An 18,416-nucleotide genomic window follows, 5' to 3' on the forward strand; every position below is an offset into this window, starting at 1 on the left:
GGTATCGGTAGGTCTATAGACAAAACAAAAAAATTAAATTAAAACAGAAGCATGCTTATGATAAGACAACGGCATATATTTGGAAAAAAAATCCCAAACAAGTATTTCCAATGAAATCTACAGTTTGTTACAACACCGCACATTTAATCTCCATTCAGATCTGTTTCCTTCTGTTCTGTTTCTTTCTCTCTTTACCTCGACTGTATCTCCATCAACTGCATGTATAATGCAGCGGCTCGGTTTACTGTACAGGTGAGGAGGTCTCTGTGCTTTCTGAATCCTCTGTAAGATTCTGTATTCATCCAAATCTTTAAAAGTCAATCAAGTATATGATCTCATTAATCTGCCGTTTTACGGAGGATTATTCCTAATCACAATGCCCCTGTCAGGCTATAACATCATGTGCATTTGTTCCATGCATTTTGCTGGGTTTTAAATTCTCTCTATCATCCAGGGGTCTTTACAACGAGGCCAAGAAGGAACATTTTACTTTTATCCACTGTAAACTTATGATCCTATTCTGCCTTTCTATTAACAGAAAAATAATTTTGAATGTAAACTTGCATAAATAAAAGGGGTTTTGATCCCAAAAGACGTCGGATGCTGATATTAACAGGCTGATGCCTGCTTGCTTTTCATGCTGGCTCACATCTTCTTTGTCAGGGTGAGTCTACACATTAACAACACGTCCTCTATTAGGTACCACAATGTTGGACGAGTATCTTAAAACTGCTGATGTTACCTTGAGTGCTCGCCTTATGATGTTTGTTCTGCATTGCAGCTGGCAACCGAGACCCGGGACATTTATATGAACAGCTGGTAGCATAAGAGGTATGGGGACATGTGATGGAGGTGAGATGGTGTTCATTTCTATGTTTATAATATTCTACGTGTCATTGCACAAATGCACAGCAAACACACATCTGAGTAATGAAGCCACGACTGAAATAGAAGTTGACATTGCTTGGGGAAACAAACAAGTCACTGACGAAACAAATAATAACTTTTCAGTAACTTGATAAGTCCAAGCACCAAAGGCGAATGCAACACTTGGATCCAGAGTCCTGTAACATAAAACTGCAGCAGTGGTCATCGGTATTCACTCTGATCTTTTCCCAGCAGATCTGAAAAAGTTTAAAAAATAAATCTTTTCTAGCTAACATAATGCGAAAGTTTTTTATTACAGTGACACATTTTTGAGCTGTTGTACTAGTTTGCTCCACTGTACAAAAAACAACATTGAAGGAAAAGTTATGAGTCAAACCACTTTTAAATGTACAAAGCATCAGCCAGCAGCTATAATCAGTTTAGCTTTGCACAAAGACTGAAATAAACTAGTGTGTAGAGATACTGGGGGTTTTGTTCCCATTAAACAGATCTGGGATAATCTTTCCCCCAAGTTGCTAAGCTTGTTATGTGTACCATACTGAACTGTGAATATTTGATATATATATTTTGTGCAGGAATTCAATATCTGTCTTTAAGAAAGACTGGCTAGTTCTGATGCACAGTATTAGTTAGGCTGCATTTGGATATACAGAGTACACTATTCATCTTACTTAATGTAGTATTGTGGTATGTTTGAGATTTACTTGATGGACAGTTGCATTATAGTTTATTCCCTGCAGAGGAATTAATGTGAAATTAAAAATATGTTTGTTTTATTTACATTTAGTCTGGAACCTGCTTTACATCTAGTATTGATTTATTGTTCTTTGATGCATATAAAGATGCACTTTTAACCTCTTTTGAGACTGTAATGTATCAAAGAAGTATTTGGATCATTTTTGGACACTGCTAATCAGCTGGCTTGCTGCTTGGCCTTTTGGATTTTCACCATTTAACATGTTGTACATAGTTGGAGCTAAGAAGTGATTAATCATAAGATAAAATAACGTTGACTGTTAACTGTTTGCACCTTCTGTCATGATGAAGCTCACATTTCTTATCTTTTCCATGAAGACGTTTGTTTTTGTTTTTTCTCACTTTGTGTTTTACTCAGGTCTTCCAGATGATGGCAGCACAAGTCTCTATTTTTATACCTTATTTATTTACTCAACGTATACAGGAAGCAGTTGTTTGCTCGTTAGCCTTTAACATATTATCAAGTGACTTGCAGGACTGTTGATTTAGTAAAGCTCCTGCAGGAATGTTATATCTTTTGTTCCAATTGTGTACAATGTTTTGTTGCAGATCCATCTGCATATTCAATTTGAAGGTATACAAATGATTGGATCCTTTTAACGAAGAAACAGATCCATCTGAAACATAAAGCATTCATTCAAAGAGCAGCCTGAAAACTAACGTATATTGTTTACATGGTTTATTTAATGGTATGGAGTTTTTTGCATTGAAATCCTAATTTGAGAAAGTCCCATTTAGACCACAAGAGCAGAACTGAGACAGAGCCTGTCCTCATTATACGTTTTAGGTTCACAAGATAGTTAAAGTAGGTTTTTGTGGTTATCACAAAAGAGTCAAGCCTAAAAACCCTCCATGGAAAACAATACTATTGCTGATTGAAAGAAAACTCAGTAGGCCAAAAAGGAAGTGCTACAGATCATTCAGGGGGATGTAGTCGCCTTTATGGTTTCTATCTAAATTACACATCTGAAGAGGTTTGCAGCGCTATATTTGACTTTGACATATAAACGATAAAGCAATTAAATGTACTAAATGGTGTTTTGCTGAATCTGAAAGTAGTGATATTAAATTGTTTATTTGCTAATATGTGGGATGTCTATATGTAGGATTTTATTCCTGCACCTGGAAAAATCCAACATATTAACCCATTTTGACAATGCAATTGCTATAGCATAAAAAGCAAAGACACTTTGTGAATATTAACTTTCAGTCTCGGACGCATCTGAAAGGAGGCATTTCCTGCCAAATAGTGCGCCCGTCTAATCGTGACTGCAGCAGCTACTTCCTGCATTGTTACGGTGCTTAATGAGGATTAAGTTGACGCTGTCATGTTGAAACGTGGCGGCCATTAGACCTCCTTCACACGGAGAGACCGGCGGCACGTCTTACCTCACCTGGTCAGCACCTGCTGACTGACTCTGTCGACAGGCTGTAGTCAATGGCCTCTAAATATGTTTATTTATTTATTAAATCAACAATGCATTTAGAAAAAAAAACTGAATTAATTTGAGAAAAAAAAACACAAAAAAAATGTTTTGCTTGGTTATGAAATAGTTATGAACAATGAGTTATAGCAATAAGTATATATACATGCAGACACACATTAAATGAGAAGGAACAAAGAGACCGGACCACCTGACAGCATTATATGAACCAAAACAAAAGACAGCCTCAAAACCGCAGTGACCTGCTCTATGCGCCAAAAAACAGGTTGTGGGTTAATTATTGTTTTATTGTGTCACATTTCGAGGTATTTTTCCACCTCTTTACAATTATTGAATTACTAATGTCTTCTATACTGCAGCAGGGATTTTATAAATACTGATGTTATGAGTTCTCCAAGAGACGCCCCATTTAACCCCACAGGGGGGCTGTTTTTACCTATTATTGATGATTATATCAATAAATATTTCACAAACGTGGGTAAATAGTCATAGGCATACATGGTCCCCAGAAGATTGATCCCCTGACTTGTCCTCTAGCGCTGACATCATTTTTTTTCGGCGAAGCGAAAGTTCTTGACATCTACAGGACCGATTACCATAATATCTGGATGGTGGCGCTGGTTGAACTTAAAAATAAATGGTCCGCCTATTACAACATCGGGTCAACGCTTTGAGGTTGTGGCAGAAACCTTCCTATAATGTCAAAGTGCACTCATGTCTTTAAGTGAAGGTGGCTTGGATTGTTTCTTGCTGTAATAGTTTCTTCCATTACTTATAAACTGTGACAATATTTGGAGTTGTTCAATTTTTGCTTTAGGTGTCGGGGGGGGGGGGGTTATAAGGACAGACCACTGGTCCACATTTGACTGCATTTATATGTGACAATCAGCAGCCTCTGGAGATGGAACAGCAGGACCAGAGGACGGAAACAATCAAACTTGATGACCCAGCATCATCTCTGGAGAGAGCTTTTTTTGTTATTTAAAGAACCAGAAACAAAGAAAAGCTGACAAAGCACTCGAGGCCCCCACCTGTTAAAGAAAACCAGCCCCCTGCCCTCTACAGTCTACTACTTAAATCACTGTCTTCTCACTGTGTGTATGTGTGCATTTCATGTCTGAGGATGTCAGAGCATGAGCTCGGTTTCACAGAGATGCTCTGAAGTGATGCCATGAAAGACGCAGCCAGGCCCCTTTGTAACCCCTGCAGTAATAACCTTAATAACCCTGCCATATGCGCTGTATGGATCTGACTGCAGCTGCAAGACTGTCTATATTAATGCAACCCTCCCTTTTAGCTCCTAAGAGACAGGAGGTAATCATGTGAGGCCGAGGTCTCCATCCAAATATGATGCTGAAGTGCTGAGAGCCTGCGAACGTGTGGCTGAGGTTGCTGGTGAGAGAGCAAAGTTTGATATGATTGATATGAGTTTTTATGGAGGGAGAGTTACTTACTACAAGGAATTGCTAAAAGTTCCTTGTAACTTTAGAGATACGAATTGATATGTTTATCGTTTCAGGTATAAAAAAAAGCTGTCTCATTTTTTCTACAGCGTATGTGTGTGTGTGTGTGCGTGAGAGGGAGTTTGACTGACATTGTTTTGGGGGGGGGGGGGTGATGTCGGTACTTGCTGGTACAGTCGTGGGTCAACCCGAAGCCCCCGGGGCCCCTGACGCGGGCGTCCCGCTTGTGGCCCTCGGTGGTCAGTGGCTTGCATGATGCGATGCCGGCACGCCGCGGTGCGCATGCCCACTAAGAGGACGCAGCGGCTCCATGTGTGTCGAGGCGCATTATTTGGCAACAGACGCGGCAGCGGGGAGGGCCGAAAAAAAAGAGGATATCCCCTGGATTTAAAAAAAAGCGACGATTTATCGAGGTTAACAGCAGATTAAACATTCCTCGGCGGAGCATCGGCGAAGTACGGGAGAAACGCGAGCGAGTAAGTTGACTGAGGTGACGCCGAAGTTTTTCCAGTAAGTGTATCTTTTATTCCGAGTCGTCGAGGGGAGCCGGGTTTTCCTCCACCTATCTGTGACGATAAAGAAGCTGATGGGCTGCTGAAAAGTAGCACTTCTCCGCAGAGCCAAAGGTTGAGCACCGGGGAGGAGATGGGGGGGCCGATGGAGGGGAGGGGGTGGGGGGTCGCTCCGCCGGAGATTACCCCGTTTTACGTTTTCGCTCGAGTGCCAGTGTGTAAATACGATCCCCGGACTTGATTCCGCGCGGTAGAAGTCGCGAGACGAGGTGAGGATCGGGACGCCTCGCCGGGGCGCGCGCGGTCCTCGGGCCGGTCGATGGAATAAATGAGTTCCGACTCGGGGTTTTTGTGTGTGTGTTGTTGTTTTTTTGTTTCTCCCCTTCGGGAGGGGACACCCGGTTCCACAGTCTCGTCCAATCGACACTTATATCATAGTGAGATTAAACAAAATAAAATAAAAAGTTTGTCCCCCCCCCCCCCCGCTCATCAAGCCGATGCTCGTCCCGCATTGGGGTCACCGAGCCCAGGGTTCGGTTCTGGTGGTGCGGGGGTTACTGTGGGTGAGCTCGGCCGGGGGTGGGGGCACTTTTGTCACTTTTTGACCCCAACCGTCTCCCGGCGGCCGTTGACGTGCCGGCCGTCGGCGTTGTGAGCGAGCGCGAGCGGCTTCGTGTTGTTGTTTGTGTCGATGTTAGCTAACGTTAGCTCGCTAACCAGTAACGCGCTCCTGCGAGGCGGTGTCAATAATACTACTAGAGAGAAGCCGGCTAGTTGCACACGTAGTGTGGGCTGGGTTTAGTGCTTAAAGGGCTGAGTTCGGGTCGGGTCGGAGGGGGGACGGGGGCTGTACTGGCCGGAGGGGGGGGGGGCGTTAATGGTGGACGCTGGGGCTCGCTTTGAGCTGCTTTGGCACTAGTGTTGGTTCTGCTATCTGGTAGCTAATCTTCCTACTTCGCTCTGTGACAACCGTAGTCTTCCTCCTCTTAAAGCTGAACACACACACACACACACACACACACACGCGCGCGCGCGCACACACCGGGTCTCACCCAGACATGCACGCGCGCGCACACGCACGTTTTTGGCTCCCACAGCACACTGACAGTGTGTCCCGTATAATCACGTTATAGTCTTTCATCTATTGTCTGTGTACTCGTTCGCTTTTCATTTGCTGGCTCGCGAGTGGATGTGACGGAAGCCGGTGTGTTGACAAAACCACACGCGGCATTTTAATGTTGTGTTGTGACTGCTGCTGCACTTCACTTTATTCCTCTTTATAGTTTTTGATAATATCTCGTTTTTTCATTGGCTAGGGTGTTAATACATAATATTTGTGGTGTTGTTATTAGCGGTCAGAGTGACAATAATAATGCAGTGCACAAGTTCACCGGCAGTATTCTCTTAATAGTACTACAGAAAAGGAATAAGTAGAAGGATGCACTGATGGCTTTAAACTCTTTTACTATCTTATAGGTACAGCTACTCACGGCTTTCATTGTTGCTAATCGTGCTCATTGTTTTCCAGATCAATCGCTTGTTTTAACGTTATAACGAATGTGGATACGTCTAATAAGTTTACCCAAGGCCAAGGTGACCTCTTTAGATGTTTCAGCTTGTTCAGCCATTCACCATTCCCCCAAAAGTTCATTTTTGGCCACTTCGCCTGAAATATTAATAAAACAATCATATGATTAGCAAAGTAGTTTCTGAGTCATTGTCCTTTAATCAACAAAATGTTGCAGCACTACTTTTTGGGGGGGGGTAAACATCCTTATCAGTAATCAATAATCATTGTTTGAGTAGGACTTGTGCGCAACAAAGCCACTTAAAACCCGCTCCTGGAATAAACAGGCAGTTTTAACGGGAACAAAGCGCTGTAAAGAGGCCTTTATGTGTTGCATGCTCGCATTGTTTATCACTCGTCACCGTGAACAAAATACATGTTGCCTTTAGCGAAGGACTAACACAGGTTAGAAGAGTGGAGAAGGCCTTTCTTTGACGCGGGCAACGCTTGCTGTTAGGACGCACAGTGTTGACCTTTCTAGTCATACAGAGTGACTGTATTCATGGTATTAAGAGCTCAGAAAAGTGTTCAGAAGTTTACGTTTTGTTGGTTTTCCGTTAATCACTGTTCCAGCACACAGTATTGTACATATTACAGTCGAGTACTTGCCACTGTTCTGGAACGGCTCGTCCTCTGGCCGTATTTTAAGCTGTTGCACATGACTGCAGGGGTCACAGGGCGGCTAGTCGAGCCCCCATAACAGCATACGGGCAGAGTTATTAATCCAGAAAACCAGTGATCAACTCCAAAGCTAATATGTTCAATTAAAGCCTACCTGCATATATTAAATAATTCTATTGTTGCTAGTGGATGCTTGTAAACCCTCATAGTTTTTCTGACAGATGCAACCAGATATCCGAGGAAGATATTTTTGCCGGTGCAATACCCAAATTAGTGTGTCTTTGATAAATCCAGTGCAGAGTTGTAATGTTTTTTTTACAGGTTAAGCGTTTGTCGCTGGTTGAATTAAACTGCTTAGCAGACACAGACGATGGTGGAGAGTGAGTCCGCCGGGCCTGAATTAAAGGGGATCGGGTGCCTATGGGCCTGATCCACAAGTGACTCCATGTAGAAGCAACTCGGGGCGAGAAGAAAAGACGCTCAGCAGGACAGGTGTAGGTGAACTGTGGGTTTGGCTGAGTGGCACCCTGATAGCGGTAGCAACCTGATACTAGATCATGGAGAAAGTGACACTTCTTAAGAGTCAACTACCTGCATGGCAGAATAATATCAATGTCATTACAATGTAATTACGTGCAAAGTTGGATCCGATTTTTTCTTTCGACCTCAATTTTAAGCCCTTGGTTAAGCAGCAACGGTAAAGTTTCTCAATTATTTACTCGATGTTATTTTTAGAATGTTCTTTTCACCCAAACTTGGACCGTGTTGCAGCAGTTACTTTACAAAGCAGCAGTGGCTAAAACGTGTTGCCTACATCGTTGTGTTGCATTTACAGCACATGTCTCAAGCTGTGTGTGCGGCTTGTAGCTGTTGATAACGCAAATATTGCTCCCTCTCATCACGGCAGCATGCTGCGAAAGGCAGAGAGAAATAGTTGTGCAAATAATCTCTGCTGGGAAGCCGAGCAAATGTATTCAATGAGTGACACGGACGTAAGGACAGTAGGACACGTCACCACGAGCACCACCACACAGCGTACAATGAGGTGTCTGCGGGGCCGCTAAAGGCTCCTAGAGGATTTCCATCTTATTTGAATATTTATCCAGATTAGAACGTCTAGCCCGACAATTATGATCATTTTACCATGAAACTTCCGCCAGCTGTCTGATTAAGTAAAGGATGATTTTGTCTTCAGCAGCGTAGCTCTTAATGCTGACATGTGTGTTAGGCCTTTAACGTGCAGGTTAGCGTGGTGTGATTAGACATAAAAGGACTTTAAAGTGGCCTCCAGAGCCTTTGTACTGGTCGCATGTGATGTGCACTCCTGGGTGGGCGGAGGTTTGATACACCATACGTACTTATGTGTGCGTGTGTGTGTGTGTGGGCTTGATGGAAATGTGTGTAAACTGTCAGGAAGATTCTAATGTGAAGCCTGTGCGCCATTCGGATCCCATGTTATAAAGATCGGGTCGTTGTCTGTGAGGCGTCGAGGGGTGAAGGATCGTCTCCCGGCTGTCACGCCGACATGCACACGCAAACCGTGTAATGGCCGTCGCTGTGGAGGCACGCCGTCTACTCAAGCACCTGAAGGGGTTAAATCCAGCTCTCAGTCTCACACACACACACACACACACAGGCCAACCGGTTTAGACCGGTTGTCAGGAAAAGTGCTTTGTGTCCCACTGAATCCTGGGAAGGGTCATGTCATGTGTGATGTCATAGCATTAAGAAGAACGTCCGCTCTCTGTTATCGGAGGATGGCTCTGCGTGCTGCATTGTGACTGTGTGTAGGTACATCATGGACATCGTGGGCTTCAGGCTCGCCGCCATAACCCCTCTGAGAACAGGAAGGGGGGAGGGGGGGGGGGGGGTAGAAGTGTGTGTACAGTGTGTGTGTGTGTAACGTCAAAGTAGTCGGTTGGGAGGGTTCATTTCAGTCCCTCTTTCCCAAAAAAAAAATAAAACCTATAGCTTCCTGCGGAGCTTCACAGGGCCGAATAAAGGCCTCGACAGACTTGGCCGTGGCTCCATTCATGAGAAGATATTCATGAAAGTGACTCTGAACATAAGGGCCCCGTGTTTCTTCTCTGTGGTCGTCCTGTGAACAGTCCGCGTCCGTCTCTCACGCGTGCTTTCTGTTTGTGATTGTTGACCTTCGAGCACAGGTCGTCTCTTGCAGCACGCCACGTGGGTCCGGCCTGTGTTCGCCTTTCACAAATGTGCTACTGACCAATCATTAAGGAAATCTAAGTTACGCAAGCTTGATATAGAACCCCAGCTCGGGAACATAAAAAAACATAACAAGGATACTCCTAAACAGCGCGCAGATAACTGAGACAGGTAAAGACACTCCATGTCGCACCGGCCCGTCACTTTCTGCGCCGCACATGTATAAGGAAGTATAGAAAGCCAGAGATGAGTCGCAGCAGGTAAAGAAGGAAAACAGTTTGAGTGAGAAGTTCAAATCACGTTGTCATGTCGGCACACGTGTCTGAACGCTGGCTGAAGTGTGCGTGATTGTCAGATTGTAGAACAGACTTGCTCCAAAGAAATGCTGGATACCAGAGAGTGTCGTTTTCTACTGCTGACTGATCAGTTGATAAAAGTAATTAATTCATCAATGATGAAATCGACTGTACCATGGACACATTTATTGGGTTGTTGAGTTTATTATACATAACATGGAACAATGTGATGACTAAATGTACTTCACTTACACATACAAATACTTTGATTCACGGGTCGTTATGAATATTACAGTTAACTACTGTATGTATGACCCCCAAGTCCCTTTTAACTAAAATGAACAATATGTTTCAGTATCTTTGATGTCTCATTGCGTTTCGTGTTTGTGTCCCACCTCCAAACGACAGTGAAGTGATCTTTGGACATTTAGATTCTTCTGAGTACCATCTTCTCTTTCAGTTTCACTTTCTTTTTTCTTTTTTTTTGTTTAGACAGTTGAATGTTGCGGAATTATACTTGAGTCAATATCTTGGTCATGTGACCTTCATAATCCCTACGTGTTACGTCTGGGGGCCATTTTAATCAGTGTTGTCTGCTTCAATTCTGAATGACAGTCGCACAATCACAAACACACTTTCGGTTAAACTGACAACTTCTTGTATCACTTTAAAGACTGTATTGTTTTTTGTTATTATTGTTGTTTGTTTGGTAGTGCCTACTTGACAGGTGTTACATGCGGCATCCATTCCCTCTAAAATAGTATTTTCATGTATTTTACACGGCACTAATCAACAATCCGATCTACCTTTGGTCATGTGTGACAGGATTTCTCACAATTCATCCATGTAGCTCTGGTCAGATTTGAAATCAATATGGGACCAAACTCTATTTAAAATCTTCTGGTCGTGTCTTTTTGAGTATCTTATAATGCATTTAATAGTCATTTCTTCCCTTATCTACAGGGCATGTCTGAGGAGGCCGCCCGCCAGACGCGCAGCCGCAAGAGGGCGCTGGGAAAGGATGGAGCTCCCGAGTCTTTAGAGACGTCCGATGCTGACGATGAAAGCAAAAAGCTAAAGCTGGACACCTCTGAACCCACGACGCAGGCACAGACTGAACCTGAACCCGACTACGCACCGGCACGGGAAGATCAGGGGAAAACTATGGTGGGACCGGAGAAGGAGCACGAGAAGGAGCACGAGAAGGAGCGCAGCCTGTCGCCTTTATCTTCAGCGTTACCTTTGGCCTCTGTGCCGGGGAAGGGCGATCCGGAGCAGGCCCAGGCACAACCGACTGAACCCGGCTCAGACAACGGGACCGACGGCGCCGACCGAGGCGACACAGTGAGCACGGAGCCAGCGGTGGATACGAGCAGCCAGGTCCGACCGCCGGAGCCCAAGGCCTCCGGCGGCCCGCTGGCTGCAGGAGAGGTGAAAGCCACCATTAAAGTCGAAGTTCAGACGGAAGAGCAGCCCATGGACATGAGCACCTCCAGAGGGTGAGAACATAATATTCATGATTCATGATAGTAAAGCCGAGACACTGCAGAAAACCTTACTTCTACAAAAGGAGTGTACAAAAGGTTAAGTTACACTCATTTGATCTAAAAATAAATAGCATGTTGAAAGTAACTTAGTAATACTGGATCAACGTGTAGTGTAAAGTAGGCGACGCTTAACTTTATCGTTTAGTCCATCTCCATTTTCCCCCCCCCGACTCGGCACCTGAGCCCTAAAAACTCGCCTCACACAAAATGAAGCCGTGTGTCACAAACCGGTTCCAGCCGGTTGTTTCCATGGTTTCCACCGTGGAAGGAACAGCGAGGGGAGGGGGGAGGAGGAAAAGTCACGTGATGACTCTGAGGTCACGTGACTTCTTTATAAGAGTACTGATTAATCCACAGGAAGTGATGATGGCGCTAAGCCCCATGGAGAGACTAAGACACACACACAGACACACACAGACACGCACACAAAGAGGAAGCAGAGAAGAGGCAGGCCTCACAGTTTTGTGTGTGGAATTTCACAAATTCATAGAAATACCTAATTTGTGTAATGGCGTATTTCAGAGGAATGTCACTCACGTTGGTTCGATGTTTCAGAGCCACTTGCATTTAGCTCATCTGCTTTCGTATTCCCACTTGTTTTTATTTGTGTGGCGCTCTTTGAAGGACGTAAGCAGCCCGATACGGGTGATCCTCAAATGACTCAGATGTTTCTGCAGGAAATGCGCAGCACAGACGTAGCTCCCACCTGGCTCCTCTTTGTTATGTAGGACTGTTCTGTTGTTCTGAGAAGCCTCAGCGGGAAGATTCAAATAATGAATGTGTTTCGACGTGCTCTCATAATAAAGCATGTTTTAACTTCTAGTGAAGTTTTCCTTTGGTAAATATGTATGAAATTGTTTACATGACATTTAGAATATGTGAGTGCAACCATGAAAAATGTCCTGGATTGCATCAGAACGTTAGATGAAACCGGGTATTCATGACACGGTCAGACAGATAACATGATTTCCACAACGCTAAGGATAAATATGAGCGGGAAACGGGATGTTATTTTTTCACATAAAGGTAAAATGTCAATGTATATTGTTTTACAACCCATACATTTTATTTGATTAATCATTTTGTCTAATCCCTGATGCAGTTCTGTGTCAACTCTATCCAGTATAAGTGCTGCATATATAAGATCCTTTTGGAACGGCATTGTCTTATTTATGTCCAGCAGTATAAAAAGGGAGAAGCGCCCACCGTCTTCTGACGACGATGACGTCATCGTCCTGTCAGATAATGACTCCCCCAGTCCTCCGATGAACGGCTTTAGCCACTTTAAGGAGCTGGACTCAGACCTGCTCATGGTGAGACACACGTACACAAAGCTAGACGCGTTTAAATCGTAGCCCAGGCTTTGGACGTTGGCTTTTTAAACTTTTATATTTTTTAGTTAGGGTTTAGTTTGAATTTTCTAACTTAAAAATGTCTAATTAAACTGCGGGTGTTACAGTGATGCTAAGAGCCAATGGAAATTAGGGTTATTATCACAGAACATCTTGTGTTTTTATTCGCGGGAAAATGATTTTGTGCGTGATGTTGTTCTCTGTGGAATGTAGAAGAGCAGCCCGGCAGAGAGGGAGAGCATCATTAAGCAGCTGAAGGAGGAGCTGAGACTAGAGGAGGCCAAGCTGGTGCTGCTGAAGAAGCTTCGACAGAGCCAGATACAGAAGGACACGCTCCAGAAGGTAAGCGCTCATTACCCACATCAACGCCGGGTCACACAAAGAGCTGCACATCCCCTCGACACCGGCCTCCACTGCAAGTGGTATTTAACGTCTTTCTCCATTTCCTTTTTAGCCCACAGGTCTGTCTGGCTCCTCTGCTCCTCCTCCTCTCATTCGAGGAACAATTACAAGCAATAAAGGCACTCAGCAGGTTAATGCTCTTCTCTGACACATGGGCTGCGGTTGAAAGGTCAAAATAGTCTCTCCTCCTGTCTTTTTTTTCCTGACCCCATTCTAGAGGTTATTAAAAGTAAACTTTCCTTCTCTTCTCACGACTGCCACTTCAATTCTTCTGGGTCATTTCACTCGGTTGGGAACCTTTCTGAGCAAATAAACCTTATTTGACCGCAGCCACGCATCAGTCGGTGTCTGTGTGGCAGCACCTTGTAGTTGACCTGTTTCTGGTGGTGTTTTTCTCTGACCAGATTTTGACCGGTAAGAGTTCAGGCACAGTCATCCCTCCGCCGCTGGTGAGAGGAGGGCAGCAGGTGACGTCCAAACACGGCTCCCAGATTATAATGCCGCCTCTGGTCAGAGGGGCGCAGGTGAGTCCTTTTACCATTATTCATACGTGGTGTAGTCTGTGGTGGTAGTCTTGAGTTCTGGTATCTCTTTGCTGTTAGTCACTCTGAGACAATTTGAAGCAGTGAAAATATGATACTTACACTCAGAACTTATGATCTCTCTTTGCGCCTTTCTCCCTTTGTGTGTGCCCTTTGCGTCGGTGCTTTTGATGCCCCTCCCCTCGTCCTCCACCACCTCCGCCTGTCCTCCGTGTCACCCCTCTCATCGTCCTGGTTAGCCCATCTCTGTATCTCCACAGCAGATCCAGGCTCTGCGGCAGCAGCAGCAGCAGCAGCAGCAGTTAGCGGCCTCGGGAGGCTCAGGACCCCCTCCTCTGCTGTTGGGCCCCAGGAACTCGACCCCTGCGATCCACGGCCAGAGAGGCTCGGTCAACTCAGGCCTCATCAGGATCGGCAGTACTGCTAACACGCTGGTCAGTATTTCACAGGTGCTTTTCGAGAAATGAAGGGTAAAAAAAAGATAGAGTGGCGGTTTATATCGGAGAAGGAAAAGCCAGGACCTCCTGAATGCTGCCACGTCCCGGCACCACAAAACGGAACCCCAAATGTCAGTATGCATGAGTCAGAGCACAGATTCACGCATGGATCACAAAGTCTGTGTGGGAAATGACGCACGCCTTTCAGGCCCCGTTGTGTACGTAGTAAAATATAAAAAAAAAAGTTATAAATAATCATTAGAAAACAGACAATTTCCACTTTAAATCTAGATTTGACCTTAAATTCTGAACAAATGGATAGCAAAAACTTTCATTTCTATTTCATGAAATAGAAAAACCTAGTTCAATAAATATCTGGCTTAGTCCAACTTCCATTGGCTTCTCAAGCCAACATTAGCTTCTGTTAGACTTGTTCATACAGTCATTTTCTCATTAAGTGTTCCTTTCATGCTGTTTCTTAAACGTGATATTGCGGGTTTCTGTCTATATTCCAAGCTAAATATGTATCTACAACTGCACCTTGGAAAACACGTTATCAATTTTCCTAAAAAAAACCGTCTAGCTGAGTTAGCAGAGTTGCGTGTGTCGCTAATGTCCATGTACAGAATGCTTAAACTTCATTATGATAACTAGGTAATATTAATGATTTAGTACAATGAGCAGTCATTTTATTTTCTAACGTTAGCTACCGTGGGTTGGACTGTTCAACCACGGCTACATGCTAATGGTCAAGAGACTAAACATAGAAGGTGCAGCTGAATGCTGTCTCGGGCATTTCTGTACATTAAAGCCACAGTGAAATGGAAGTTGGAGCCTCTTCAGCTTCTTCTTTGTGACGGCCTGATATTTTGGGTTAAAATTTGTTGGCAATCGCTTGTGCTTGGATTTTGAAAAACAATTGATTTTAAAATCGAATGACTGCTTTTCTCTAACCAGTTAGCATTAACCGCACCATCCGCCAAGACAAATTCCTTGTACGGTTGACATATTTTGGCAATAAATGTTTCCTGATTCCTGATTAGCCTTCAAGTGTCACCCAAAACTGGACCAGAGATATTAATCTATTTGAAGCTTTAATAATTATAGTATTAATTGCTGAATTTCACACTTGTGCGCAGCAGTATAATTACGGTCCAGAACTGACTTTCTTTTGCGATGTTCAGTGTTCTTTGACCACTAAACACCGGCAGCCCTTTAGTAGCGCAGGTGTTTCTCGGACGAGTCCAGAATATTCCGACCTCACACCTGTCTCGTTTTTGCTTCTTTTTTTTGGAAGGCCTTGGCCTCCAGCCTGAAGAGCTCCTCCTCGGGAAGCAGCGGCGTGTCTGTGGTTGGCGTGAGTGACTCTCCGGCCAGCCGCCAAGCTGCAGCGAAACTCGCTCTACGGAAACAACTGGAGAAGACCCTCCTGGAGATCCCCCCACCCAAGCCTCCCGCCCCAGAGTTCAACTTCCTGCCGTCTGCAGCCAATAATGAGTTCATCTACCTGGTGGGACTGGAAGAGGTGGTACAGAATCTGCTGGATACACTCAACAGAGGTGCGTGACTTTTCTTTTTGAATGGTTTTTGTTTACACGTTGTAGAGGTAAAGAGGTTTGTCAATGAATTGATCAGTCGTTGAACAGACAAATATTTATTTCAATATTCATTTTAAATCCTTCAAGTAATACATTCCTTGTATTCTATATGATGGTAAAGCAGTTTTGTGTCACTTTACACAACTAATACAGATAATAATTATTTTATTTGTGGTTAATGAATATCAGTCCTTGATGTATCTTTTTTTATAAATAAGCTGTAGCAATCGTCCCATTTTTATGGACTTCAAATATTATCCATATGCAGTATCCCACTTTCGACCAGGATCTAAATAGCTGCTCACCTGCGTCTCTCTGTCCCTTTCTTATTATTTCATTGACACCAGACCAGCAACTCTTTCCGTTTTCAATCGGTGCCTCTGGGTTTCCATCTCTCTCTATCCAGGAAAGACGGGTGCAGCACTGTCGAAGAACATTACCAGGGAGCCCTTCACCTGCACCCAGTGCAAAACCGACTTCACCTGCCGCTGGAAGCACGACAAGACAAAAGGCGGCGCTGTCCTCTGTGAACACTGCATGTCGTCCAGTCAGAAAAAGGTTTTGAAGGCCGAGCACACCAACCGGCTGAAAGCGGCGTTCGTCAAAGCCCTGCAGCAAGAGCAGGAAATAGAGCAACGTATTTTTCAGCAGGCGTCGTCCCCAGTTTCCAACAGCAGCTCCTCGTCCTCTTCGTCGATGAAAGCAGAGAGGAGTTTGTCTCACCAGCTAAAGCAGGCTCAAGCAAGAGCGTCTTCCTTCCAGCACCTCCAACAGGCCAGTCGAGGGGCCAACATGGTTCACCACCACTCCATCAAGCAGGTTGGCATCGGGTTTTTAAAGAGAAGCATTGTTCCACTCGACGCAACTGCAACGTGTTTTCTTAAACTGCCCTCAGAGCTCCCAGGGCCAGCTGTCCCATGGTGTCTCATCGTTGGGGGTGAGGGGCGTCCCCCACTCCTTCTCCTCCTCCTCCCAGCTGCAGAGCGCAGTTGCAGCCGCAGCTTTGGTCAGCCGGCCAGGTAAGCATGCCCACGTTTCCCACCGCTCTGTCCAGAGTTCAAAGGTGAGCAGCAGCGGGATCGCCGGCGGCAGGAATATCAGCGGAGGTAGTGCCTCATCCACTGCATGGAAGAAGCAGAGCCACAGCAATACAGGTAGACTCACAGTAACACCTGCCTGCCTGCTGACATCGGCTGTCTTTCACATTCCTGTCTGGTCCAAAAGCAATCCTCGAAAATCCCACGGCAATCATTTTCCTAGTTGTAGGGAAGCTCATCCACAAGTTGACTTCCAGAAAGTGGATCAAAAAACTAAATACAGTGAAGTAGGAAGTGTTTTCGGACAAGGCAATCCCATTCTCCAGTTCTCCTCCTGCCAGTGATCTCAATCTTCCTATTTTAGTCCCCTGGTGTGGTGGCGTGCTGTCCTTTCCTGGGTGTCTCTAGAGTAGACATTCTTCTCTGTTACACACGTCTGCCTGTATATCAAACAGCGTTGAATGGCCGGCACGCAGCTCTCTCCGCGCCCTGACCCGCCGCTCTCGTGCATGTTCACAGGAGTCACGATGGCTTACGTGAACCCCAGCCTGACGGGTCACAAGACATCAGCCGCGGTCGACGCTCGCCAGAGGGAGTACCTGCTGGACATGATCCCCTCGCGCTCGTCCATCTCGCAGACTGCAAACACGTGGAAATAGTTCCATAATATGGTCAAACCCCGGAGGACTGTTAAGCAAATACAATCTCTCAAATTGAAGAAATCTTCCTTCCTTACTTTTGTATGATTGTTGTTTTAGTGTCATTATTTTCTGTTGTTTGTTTTGAGATTTGCTGTTCTTTGGTAATTGTGTAGAAACTATTTTGATTTAATTGGAGCAACAACAAAAAAAAATCGTTGAAAGGCTTCCCACGGGGTTCCTCTGTCCTCCAAATTAGGTTGTTAATGATTGTTTGATAAGAGGCTATATGTACATTAAGTACTTTTATAAAAAACAAACAAATTCTAGTAAGTAATTTGATCTGTGCTTATTAGCCCTTCTGTCAGGACGTGGGTCAAACCGACCTTTTGACACTTGAATGGTTGAAATTACACCCAGGAGTTCAACATTCAACTAAATATATTCATTTCAAGCTAATAAACAATAATTTAGTTGTATAAATTTAAATACATCACCCCTATAGTTAAAGGTTTGAAATTATTTTTTATTTACAGTAAGTTATTTCTGTTTTTTGCTACAGTTGTTTCCACAAATGGAAGAGTTTGTTCCAGCTTTTCTTTCCTGTTAAACTCAAACTCCTCAAGCACGCAGCTGAGGAAGCATGGTGTCATTGCTTAATTCATCCTTTAATTACCAACTGTAATTTGCTTATTTTATATCAATATCCACAATATGAGAGTATTTTGGGGGGTTTTGTCATTGCTGTGGAAATGCAAGCTGAATTTTCCACACGAACCAGAGATGGAGCCTCAGATTCCTTCAAACACAATATATACGACAAGGCCTGAATGGGTTTAAAGGGAAGAGTCTGGAGAACATACGATATCTTTGTCCTGTAGCCTTCACAATGTGGCATAATCTCTCTGCTTCGCTATTTTAGCTACATTGTACAAACTTATGTTAACGGTTATTTGGTTTTACTTCTTTCCTAGCTCCTCAAGAAATAAAAAAATACATTGTAAACAAGTTTTTCATTGATTATTTGTAGAGGATACAATTCACCCAATAACAAATGTTGAAATGATATGTTGAGAGATCATGAGATCAGTTTCCATTCAAAGCAAAGTCTTAAGTTAAAAACAATGAGAAGAGAAGGAAATTCAA

The 18,416-nt window shown here is 44.2% G+C and overlaps 1 protein-coding gene across 42 annotated transcripts; it reads left to right on the forward strand.

Moving 5' to 3' along the window:
- The first annotated feature begins 4,700 nt into the window (after positions 1-4,700).
- Positions 4,701-18,275, forward strand: LOC120815815 (transcriptional repressor p66-alpha). 42 transcript variants are annotated; one of them, XM_078099004.1, is made up of 11 exons: positions 4,701-5,028; positions 10,681-11,216; positions 12,448-12,577; positions 12,830-12,958; positions 13,071-13,148; positions 13,423-13,542; positions 13,821-13,994; positions 15,295-15,556; positions 16,002-16,414; positions 16,491-16,614; positions 17,152-18,275. In XM_078099004.1, the coding sequence occupies exons 2-11, from the start codon at positions 10,684-10,686 to the stop codon at positions 17,289-17,291; spliced, it is 2,103 nt and encodes a 700-aa protein (XP_077955130.1). In that variant the 5' UTR covers positions 4,701-5,028; positions 10,681-10,683; the 3' UTR covers positions 17,292-18,275. The 42 variants fall into 42 exon arrangements, with proteins under 42 accessions (XP_077955130.1, XP_077955117.1, XP_077955123.1 ...); XM_078098991.1 differs by having other exon boundaries at positions 4,728-5,062; positions 16,491-16,749; XM_078098997.1 differs by having other exon boundaries at positions 4,743-5,028; positions 13,824-13,994; positions 16,491-16,749.
- The last annotated feature ends 141 nt before the right edge of the window (positions 18,276-18,416 follow it).

The sequence above is a fragment of the Gasterosteus aculeatus genome, chromosome 3, assembly GCF_964276395.1.
Source record: "Gasterosteus aculeatus chromosome 3, fGasAcu3.hap1.1, whole genome shotgun sequence".
Lineage (NCBI taxonomy): Eukaryota > Metazoa > Chordata > Actinopteri > Perciformes > Gasterosteidae > Gasterosteus > Gasterosteus aculeatus.

Bases quoted from the DNA above. Each gene is read 5' to 3' on its own strand.
- LOC120815815 (XM_040170800.2), top strand. From the start codon at position 10,684: ATGTCTGAGGAGGCCGCCCGCCAGACGCGCAGCCGCAAGAGGGCGCTG. The intron at 13,995-15,294 runs GTCAGTATTTCA...TTTTTTTGGAAG, and splicing joins GCAGTACTGCTAACACGCTG to GCCTTGGCCTCCAGCCTGAA. The intron at 15,557-16,001 runs GTGCGTGACTTT...CTCTCTATCCAG, and splicing joins GCTGGATACACTCAACAGAG to GAAAGACGGGTGCAGCACTG.